Raw genomic sequence first — 10,907 nt, 5'->3', positions numbered from 1 at the left:
CAGGAATGTGTCTTTTACTGTCTTTATCAGGTACCACCAGCTACTAGTTCATAAATGTATACAGCCTCTTTCTCCTTGCTTTCATCCTCTGCCTTTGGATACTTTTGCATCTCCTTTAACCATTGCTCCTCATTCCCTCATAGAGAGGCTCAAGACCACACCTGTATCTGCTGCACAGTCAGGACCATTCATTGGAGCATTTTGTGCTTAAACCAGAGTGAATTATACCTCAGCAGCTTCATGAGGAGCAGGGCAGAAAGATGCCTATGAGGCTTCTTCACCTACATGCAGTTTCCAAGGAATTGCCATTTCTTTGAAAGGGCTTTGTGCAGATTTTAATTATGTAATTTCAATTTTTGTGATATTTAGGATGTTCAAAGATGTCTCTGTGTGAATGTGTGCACCTGTGTGAGTTTCTGTGCAGCTGTAATTCAGCAAACATCATGTACACACCACTCAGTGGGTATCTGATACTGCTTACCTGAAGTGTGTTGTTGCAGATCATACAGAAAACAGTGAAATTACTCAGTCTAGCAATGACCACTGGCCAGACATTGAGATCTTCAGCAAAATGCCTTTTGACCTGAATGTACATGACCCCAAGTATAGAACTATAAGTCCTGTATACACAGAACAACTGTCAAGAGTGAAACAAGGTAAGTAGATTTTTTTAGGACTACTTTCCTACAAAGAATCAGGTTTTATTGGTTTGATTGAACACATGAGTTCACAAGAGCATTTAATCTCCCAAATGTGATTAAATAGAACAATTTGTGTGTTCTTTACCATCGTTGCTGGGGTCCCAGCCTTTTTTAACATTTGTAAAATTTCGGTTTTCTTTGTGCACAGAAACAAGCAAAGAAACAAAATCAGAGGAACCTAAGAAAAGGGAGACTGTGTCCATGATGTTGACTAAGTATGCAGCTTACAATACCTTCCATCACTGTGAGCAGTGCCATCAGTATATGGACATCAACCCTGCTGCACAGGTTGGTGTCAAGGCCCAAGGGTAAACTGCATCCTTGATTTTATTGCGGTCTCTCCAGGAGTACTGCTCTGGTCTCAAGACTCTTGCTTTCACCTTCCTGGAGATGGAGTTGTTTAGTTCTTCCAGTCTCAGGGGAGATACTGGGCTACAGACCCTGGTGCATCAACTGTGTCTGCTGTGTTCTGCATGAGCAGTTCTCCTCTCCAGCTGCCTCTGACAAAGGGTGAATATTGTGACTAGTTGTCTCGAGCCAAAGCATTTTGCAGCCTGCCCAGAGGCTTGGCAGGATCTCATGGGAGAGGACTAAAATCAGGAGATGCCTGTCTTATCTAAATGCCAGCCTTCCACTCCTCTGATAGGAGATTGGAAGGCCTACTTCCTCCTCCCTTTGTATGTAACTATGCATGCTTCTCAGCAGTAGTTCATGAGTTACTAGACAAAAACAGTCAATTTGAACTGTTTAGTTAAAAAACTGTTGATCTTTAAAACAAACGGTTATGCTTACAGGAGACTGTTGGGTAATATTGTTCCTGATTAATAGCTCAGACATTATTTCTTCACGAACACCAATGGTTTCTTTGGAAGTTTCTTACATCAAATTGTTGTTCTTCTCCCTTGCTTGCTCATCTTTTCCAACAGCTTGCTACTGACCTAACATAGTGTTGACACACTGACCTTGCAATGTACAATGTCAGTCACCTTGGAGCAACACTGGCAAGTCTGATTTAAACCTCATGCTTCATTAAGTACCTTGACACAAGAAAATCCTCCCTAAGGACATCTCTGTTGTTTCCTCCACTCATATTTGTGTGTGTGGTCAAATATAATGACTAGTAATAAATATGAGTATCTACTTGTGCAAGTGTGCAAGTGTGAGTTGTGTATACAGGATTATGATAATTGAACTCAGAAAAATTTCACATCCAAAGAGGAGTCACTGGACAGCAGGCATTATGAACAGAGAGAGATTCTTCAGTGCTCTAACAGAACCTAAATAAAGCCCCTTTTATTTTTTGCCTTTACTTAGTCTAATTGTTTCAATTGTTCAGTAAAGATTATAGGAAGATGGCTGCTGAGAGGACATTATTTGACCCTGCAATAAAACAGATGCTTCTGTGGGATGAAATCTTACCAGATACGTAGGCACTTGTAGGCACTTAAAACATCCACTGAAGCCCTGTGCAAAACTTAAGCTCACCCATATTCTTCACAGCCTTGTTGACAGTGTGGGCTGCCTTGGGTGCCTGCCTGGAAGAGAATTGCCACAGGAAAAATGCCACACTAATAAGCCGTGCTCTGCTGAGGTTGTCTGAGTGGCAGTGCATTCTGCTGTGGAGGATCACTCCCACACTGTACCACACTTTGAATCTTTTAGGAACATTTATTGGGACGGTTTGTTTCCTAGCATATCTATTATTAATTTCTCTTTGTAAATATTGATAAAGAATTTCCAGCTCAAATGAACTTCAGAAGAGCCCAGCTTGGCCAAAGGTCATTACTGGTATAGAACACTGATTCAATAGCAAGACTACTTACATGCCTAAGTAATGTGGCTTGTGGTAGGGGAAAAGGAGACTATGATGGAGTTCACTTCAGTTACTGAAAGATAATATTTTGGGTATTCTTCTCTGATGGCTTCCAGTGTTGTCACTGTAAGAGCAGGCTGCCATATACTCCTCATGTGTTGCCTGCTTGCAAATCTTTCTTTTTTGTTGCATACAGATATCTGACTCCACTCTGCATGCATTCACGTTTTCATCCTCGATGCTAGGAGAAGAGGTTCAGCTGCATTTTATAATTCCCAAGTCCAAAGAGAGCCACTTTGTCTTCAGCAAGCAGGGAAAACATCTGGAAAGCATGCGTCTCCCACTCGTTTCTGATAAGGTGCGTGGGCTGCTCGTACCCATCTGCTGGCTACATATGCTGAATGCAGTCAGTTTGACATACATTTGCAAATGAATGGTGGTTGGCTGGCTTGGGGTTTTTTTCTCTTTTCTTTTTGTTTGAAAGTCCTCTGCATTATTCTTGCCTGACTATCCTTAGAACTGGAGTTCTTGAGAATCATCATCCCTGTTTGCGTTCCTACTTTCCAATTCATCTGTGTCACAATGATCAATAATCTTAAAATCCAGCATATGCAATAAATAAATAAAAATCCATATCAATAATAGCCTTCTTTTTACCTAATGATGCCAAAATATCTCCTGTTCCAGCAGAATTTGAATGCAGTCAAGAGTCCCATCTTCACTCCATCGAGTGGACGTCATGAACATGGCCTCTTGAACCTCTACCATGCCATGGAAGGCATCAGCCACCTTCACCTCCTGGTAGTCAAGGAGTATGAAATGCCACTCTACCGCAAATACTGGCCCAACCACATCATGCTGGTCCTGCCTGGCATGTTCAACAATGCTGGCGTTGGTAAGAAACACCATCAGTGCAGTGCTTTGAAGATACCAAAATCCATGTTGGACAACGTGGATCGTGTTGTTGAAGGAAATGCTGCAGCAGTTCCTCACGTTTGTGCTGTGATAATAGCAGCAACATCTGTGCAAAACAGAATGGTGTGTAAGAACTGCCATCAGGGACCTGGAATATATGTTTGCATCAATCACCGCCTTCTCAGTTTAAAATCTGGTGGTTTATAGGCCATATTCACTCAGACCTGCTGTGTGAATGCTCATGCTAGACATTTTACACACATTTTTTTCAAATTGCAACTTTTTTAGTTAGCTGAAGCTAAATATTAACTGCAGCTGAACACTGGGGGCTTGAACTTTGGACTTGATTTTCATGAATGCTCAGTTTTTCCTGCAAGAAGTTTTAAGTAGCTTCAGTTTTATATTATCGTGTCCATCTTGGTTCAGGTTACTTTATAAATGCCCCCAAAATCACATTCTGCAGAGTCCCTTAAAAGCTCTAGTCTTCTTGGTATCTGCCTTCTGGTTTTAGTCACACGAAAAAAGGGACATGCTAATTTCATTTTAAACTAAGATGTTAGTGAGCACTAAGTTCAGAAAGAGTAATGACTGCGGATGTTTGTGTAGCCTTTTTCTGGGAAGAGAGAGTGATAAAGCCTAATAAAGATCTCTGTCTGTTTTCTTTGTGGCATTTTTTTAGGTGCTGCCAGATTTCTTATTAAGGAACTTTCCTACCATAATCTAGAACTGGAACGAAACCGCTTGGAGGAACTGGGAGTCAAGCGCCAGTGCGTGTGGCCGTTCATCGTGGTCATGGATGACTCCTGTGTCTTGTGGAACATGCACAGTGCCCACGAGCAGTCGAGGTAAGTAACTGCTCCATGCCAGGTCCATGCACTGATCCAGCACAAGCAGCAGCACTCCTGGCTCTCAGGCTCACCTGTAGCAGCTGACAGGGTATGAAAGACCAAACAAAATGTTTGAAATGTTGCTTGAAATGATGCTAAGAAGAGGCAGCTTTCAGCAGTGACTTTGATGTAGCAACACCAGGCTGCCTGTCCAAAGAGAGGTCATTATTCACTCAAATATTGTTTAGGTAGCCTAGGAACATTATATTTGGACATTAGTGATATTGTCTAAAATGAAAAAAAAAATTCTCTTTCATTCGGAGCAGTAGAAAGGCTGTACATTTGTCTTGTTGACAACCAACACCTAACCTCCTGCTGTTGGACACTTCCATATGGCTCTGCCCTTACATCCATGTCCCACCATCGGTGCCATCAACAAACCTCTGCTTGTGCTTATTCTTTGCCCTAAGCCACTCTTGCTTTTAGTGACTTTTTGAATGATTTCTCAGTATGTTACTTCCGTGATCTGTTTTGACTCAATTTGTGTGTCTCCATGAAAACAGTTTATTTTGGAAACTTTAGCTTTTTAGAATGCATTAAGCTCTTGCTCTTCTCAGTGCTTATGCTGTCCATTATGGAGAAAACAGCCTTCCAGAACAGGTACATAACGCAATTCCTTTTCCCTTTCTAAATTGCTGTGTAAGACCATATTCTGCTGAAAGGCCCATTTTCTTATCATGACTAAATTGATGGGGTAAGAGTAGTTAGCTGTTGTTTAAAAAGTCTGCACTTACTTATATGTTTTTGCAGCATGTAGAGTAAACACTTGCAATTGTTAATGGAATTGGCTTCATCCTGGCTCAAACCAGGACATTTGGTCCTTTGTATACATGTATATGAATATACATGGAGTATGTTATATAAAACCAATAACCCATGGTGGTATGTTATGTATGATCACATTTTACAGCCAGTCCCTGGAGCCTGGGGGCTCCAGCAAGAATGTGTCTCTGAAGAGTGTCCTCCAACACATTGAAGCCACCCCCAAAATTGTTCATTATGCAATACTGGGTGTTCAGAAATGGAACAGCAAGCTGAATGCCAGGAAAGCAAAGGCTCCATTCTCCAGGTGCCATGTGCGAGATTTTATACTGCTCAACATAGACCTGACCCAGAACGTGCAATATGATCTAAACAGGTAGGCTGTGTGTGTATATACATATATACACCCTATATATATAGATGTGGTAAAACAGTATGTTATGATAAGAATCCTGTCACCATATTTCTAAATGCTGTTGAGATAAACAGAAGGATCCTGTCTAAGGTAATGAACGCACCATCACAGAACTAAAACGCAGAGTGATAAACGTTGTGTCTGAATGAATAAGGCACCAAAATAAAACCATCAGCTAACTATAAACTGGGGGAGACAGACTATGGGGCAAGGGTAGAGGATGACTACGGAGGACTGAAGAGGGAGGGGGGAAAGAAGAAACTTCAGGAGAAAAAGTAACTGGGAGGTTGAAGGTAGAATTAAGAAGCCAAGTCACAGAAGAGTGTGGAGCTTCCAAAGTGCCTCTGTAAGAGGCTGGAGAAGCCTGTTCCATGACTAAGAACAAGACTATAGGTAATGGCTGAGCCATTGCTACATCATGCTAAGAGGAGAGATTCCTTCTATTTCATTCAGTTGGCTATTCCTCCCTATTGGGTTTGCAATAAAAACAGATGAATAAATAATTTCCTACTGTTTTCTTCCTATTTTCCCCCTCCTCACCTAATTACATCCTAAAGCATTTTCACTAAAGCTCTGTTGTCATGGGGCTTCACCTCTGGTTTTCATCACAAATTGAAGCAATGTTGAATTCCCCCTCCTTCCCTGACCAAGTAGGTTTATAAAAATCCCTGTCTGTGCTAGCCACAGACTGGCCCTGAGGTGGCTCACCCTTGTCTTCTGCTGCTGTTTTCAGGGATCTTGTGTGTTTGAGTGAGGAACTGCAACCTGTCAGTACAAGCTGGGGTCTGCTGTGGCTTCCAGGGCTCTTGATTTCACATTCTCTGGCTGATTGAATCATGAGATGGGAATCAGCCCACAGAAGTGAGCAATTGCATCATAAATAGCAGAGAATAAGCCTTAGTTCTTGGCTGCTTTGCCTCCCCTAGCCAGAGATTTGTCAAACCCACATTTATCCTGATACCAGTTAATTGAAAAATATGTCATATAGAACTCACTTGTTCCAAAAGGGAGGTTGGTCACTGCAGAGCTTCACTCAGTTCCATAATACATATTTTTAAAAGACTTGAAAATAATTTTTAAAAGGAGGAAGTGATTGATGCCACTTTGTGACAAGGATAAGTGGACTAGCTAGACTTGGTATAGGGAAGAAGCATACAGATGTACAGAAAAGTGAAGACTTGTTTGGTGTTAAGATGACCAGAAATTGCTTTTCCTACACCAGGAGCACATTGAAGGAATCTGGCATCAGAACCATGTAGGGAATTTGGAAAGGCACCACATCAGCTGGTCTCCACAAATCTCTGCTGAGCCCGTTCTGGTGCATTTCAGCAGTGGGTGTGTGAAGGTTTGCTCATACACAGCAGCCACACAGCTGGTTTAGTGATCTTGTGTTTAATCCCCAGGTATTTCTGTGAAGACGTCGATTTCAATCTGCGGACAAACAGCAGCGGCCTCCTCATCTGCCGCTTCAACAACTTCAGTGTCATGAAGAAGCATATTCAGGTTGGAGGACAAAAGGACTTTGTTGTTAAACCAAAGATCATGGTGAGTGTGGATGTACACTCTGTCACATGTAATGGGTAAAATCAGGACCTGTTTCCCCTAGAAACAGTGAATTCTTTAGATTTATTTATTTAGTGCTTATTTTACATTCATGGCCTGCTCCGTGGTGGGGCTGCCACATCAGAAATGGAAAACGGTGAATATTTTGCTAACTATAAATTACTGACGATAATCCTCCTAATCTATTAGAAGAGGGACTGGGATTGGAAAAAGTTTGGTCTAGGTATTCAGTGGTATCTCTGCAGATGATGATAGGCTGGGAGGGAGTGTTTATCTGCTCGAGGGTAAGAAAGCTTTGCAGAGGGACCTGGACAGGCTGAATCAATGGGCCAAGGCCAGTTGTATGAGGTTCAAAAAGGCCAAGTGCTGGGTCCTGTGTCACAACAACCTCATACAAAACTACAGGGCTGGGGAAGAGTGGCTGGGAAGCTGTCCAGTGGAAAAGAACCTGGAGGTGTTGATGGACAGCCAGCTAAACATGAGCCAGCAGTGTGCCCAGGTGGCCAAGAAGGCCAACAGCATCCTGGCTTGTATCAGAAGTAGTGTGGCCAGCAGGACTAGGGAAATGATCATGCCCCTGTACTCAGCACTGGTGAGGCTGCACCTCCAACATTGTGTTTTGGGCCCCTCACTACAAGAAGGACATTGAAGTGCTGGAGCAAGTCCATAGAAGGGCAACCAAGCTAGGGAAGGGTCTGGAGCACAAATCTTATAAGGAGCATCGGAGGGAACTGGGCTTGTTCAGTATGGAGAAAAGGAGGCTGAGGGGAGACCTTGTCACTCTCTGCAACTACCTGAAAGGAGATGGTAGGGAGGTGGAGGCTGCTCTCTTCTCCCTAGTAACAAGCAACAGAACAAGAAGAAATGGTCTTGAGTTATACCAGGGGAGGTTTAGATTTGGTATCAGAAGAAACTTCTTCACTGAAAGGATTGTCAAACACTGGCCCAGGGAGGTGGTTAAATCACCAATCCTGGAGGTGTTTAAAAGATGTGTAGATGTGTTGCTTAGGGACATGGTTTAGCACTGGACTTGGCAGAGTTGGGTTAATGGTTGGACTTGACGATCTTCTGGTTTCCAACCAGAACAACTCTGTGATTCTGATGGAGGAAGAATTGCCAGACCTGCACTCTGATCCATAGCAGGCAAGTTGTTCTGGACCCAGTTTTAAAAATTTTAGTGGAGCCACTAGTTCCTACTGTTTGCTGGTTTGTGATGACTTTCAGTCCTTGCATTTACTGACAAAAAGAGGCCTGAGGAAAGGCACTGAAAACTGGAACCTTCTGAAATCCACCTGGGAAATACAAATATTCAGAAAACTGGTGTGGGGATACCAAATATTTTATATAGAGTATGTTAGACCTGTGCTGACTTTAAATGGAGATCTATTTCAAAGAGTTCGGTTTAATCTAGGAATCTTATAGTTTGTGTTCCTGCTGCTTTTAAACATATCCCATACCATCTTGCCATCCTTCTCTAAAAAGTCACCTCCATATTTCAGAGTTAACTGAGTAAACTCTGGATTTGAGTATTTTGGGAGGTAATTTTCTGTATTTCCTTTTTCTTGTGGTTGCAGTGGAACCTGTATTGATGGAACTGGCCTATGAGAAAAATCCATAGAAAATGTTTTGTGTGGATGACTCCTCACAAGGAGGATGTTATTTCCTATACTGTCCAGGAGTAAGGCAGGATGAAGTGCATTATGACAATTTGGGCTCCCTATTTTATGCCCCTTATTTAGGCAACCAGATACTCCCAGAGGTGCTTAGCAACCAGAGAACAAGTAATTCATTTATCTCTATGCTATGATGCTGTGTCAGAATCGAGGGGGGATTTTTGATTCTTACCTGCAGCTTCCTCTCTCCTCCTGGCCTGCCCTGGTGATCTCCTCCCCAGCTGGAGGAACTCCCACAGAGACAATACAATGGGTATGTGGGATAATAGGGGTTTCCTTTTATTTCATTGCAGGTTTCAGAGAGCCTGGCACCAATAATGCCTCTTCAGTACGTCTGTGCCCCTGACAGCGAGCATACATTGTTGGCAGCCCCATCTCAGTTCCTCCTGGAGAAATTCCTTCAACATGCGACGTACAAGCTCTTCCCGAAGGCCGTTCATAACTTCAAGAACCCAGTGTTGGCCATTGACTGCTACCTGAACATCGGGCTCGAGGTACAGAGTCTTTGCAGGGAGAGTGGGAACAAGTGCATGCAAACCTTTACTTCAGCCTTTACTTCTACCCCTTCTTTTATGAACCTTCAGCAGCATGGGTAGCGTTTGAAGACTTTGGTCTCAAACAGTGAGACTCAGCTCTTGGACCCAAAGGATAAACTCCACTGGAAAAGCTGGTGGTAAAGCCTCCTAGCTGGCTGGGGTGCATAGAGAGCAGAGGTCTGTGATGGATTGATGTGATTTGCAAAGGAACTGGGCATGTCTGTTTGAAATAGTATTTAATACGAAGCAAAAACCTCAAAGTTTTTGTTGTTTAGATTTTTGTCAAGATCTTTGATGGAACTTGGTGTGCTGCATAGGCTGTACAAAAACTTACCCACAACATATTCTAGATCACTATCAAATCATACAGCTTTTTATTATCTGTGTTTGGTTTCCCCTTGCAACAAACTTGTTTCAGCTGAGAGTTTCTGATACATCCCTTGTCTGATGGACAAAGCTCATCCCTTGTAATGCAGCTCTCCTTTTAGATGCTTTTCATTTTATGAACCTGGGTTTCTAGGGAAACTAGGTTATTGCAAGTATGTCCTACATGTCTGTAGGTAAGTAGATCAGGATTTTTGAACCCACTGGTCAGTTTGAACTGGATCTGAAGCAGGGTGAAAGTCAAACAAGCGTTTTGTTCTGACATATTTTATGGAGGCTAGTGGCAAGAAAGGAAATAAGCCTTTTGGTACAGAGCAGCCATCACAGCACTGAAGCACAGGAGAGCCACAGGGCTGGGAAGCACTTTATGCATGCAGTCAGCAAGAGAAGACATGCAGCAGCACAGAGGAGCTCAGGCTTCAGCAGTTTCAGTACTCACTGTATTTGTCAAATGTACCCTTACTAGAACAACCTGAACAATCCTAACAGTCATTATGAGCAGGTCATTCACAGTGAAGCAGAAAATCAAACTGAATTATGGAGAGCCCTGAAATAACATATTGCAGATGTGGTGACTAAATCTGAATGTAGAATTTTGTCCCATCTGTTATTTCCTAGGGGAAAGAATGCAGCTCAACGCTGCATTCTTCATGGTTGCTTTTTTACCGGCACCACCTGACTCACCTGTTACCACCAAGCTGTGGTAGTTCCAATCCCCGTGCAGTCCTACTTAGGCATTTCCCAACACAGAAGGGCTTCCTTTCTCTCCCCCTGCTGTTTCAGGTGGCGATCTGCTACGTTAGCTCCCGCCCGCACTCGGTCAACGTCAACTGCGAAGGGGTGTTCTTCAGTGGGCTTCTGCTCTACCTCTGCGACTCCTTCGTCAGCGCAGACCTCCTCAAGCGCTTCAGGTTTCTGAAAGGTAATGTCATGGCTCTGCTGGGCATCCCGGGGGCTTTCCTGCCACGTGGGAACACGGAGCGAAAGGGAAAAGTAGAGGAATAACCAGCTTCATGAAACAGCTCCATGTTTTTACAGTTAATGCTGCCACTGGCTTCGGAAGAAATAGATGGAGTGTATGAAACTTCTGATCTTGTTTTGTAATAAGTAATTTAACTTCGGGTGAGCTTTGATAAATTAAATTCATTACATTATTTTAAAGTGACATCATATGGGAATAGGTGCAGAAAAACAGGGATGCATGGAAGTCAGTCCGTGACTCATGCAGTTAGCAACGTGAAAGAGTTTAGAGCATCAG

General features: G+C 42.9%; 1 protein-coding gene across 1 annotated transcript in view; it reads left to right on the top strand.

Moving 5' to 3' along the window:
- The window catches only part of GREB1L (growth regulation by estrogen in breast cancer-like), a 63,580-nt gene that overhangs the window by 51,368 nt on the left and 1,305 nt on the right, over positions 1-10,907 (top strand). Inside the window, exons 23-31 of the mRNA XM_010006843.1 lie at positions 501-656; positions 850-989; positions 2,711-2,872; positions 3,205-3,409; positions 4,109-4,274; positions 5,227-5,454; positions 6,897-7,038; positions 9,023-9,223; positions 10,433-10,571. Coding sequence (XP_010005145.1) covers positions 501-656; positions 850-989; positions 2,711-2,872; positions 3,205-3,409; positions 4,109-4,274; positions 5,227-5,454; positions 6,897-7,038; positions 9,023-9,223; positions 10,433-10,571 — 1,539 coding nt within the window. The remainder of the gene's footprint in view (positions 1-500; positions 657-849; positions 990-2,710; positions 2,873-3,204; positions 3,410-4,108; positions 4,275-5,226; positions 5,455-6,896; positions 7,039-9,022; positions 9,224-10,432; positions 10,572-10,907) is intronic.

This window comes from Chaetura pelagica, unplaced genomic scaffold (assembly GCF_000747805.2).
Source record: "Chaetura pelagica isolate M959 unplaced genomic scaffold, ChaPel_1.0 scaffold109, whole genome shotgun sequence".
Lineage (NCBI taxonomy): Eukaryota > Metazoa > Chordata > Aves > Apodiformes > Apodidae > Chaetura > Chaetura pelagica.
The sequence above is the reverse complement of the archived record's forward strand: the minus strand, read 5'-3'. Positions and strand labels throughout refer to the sequence as shown.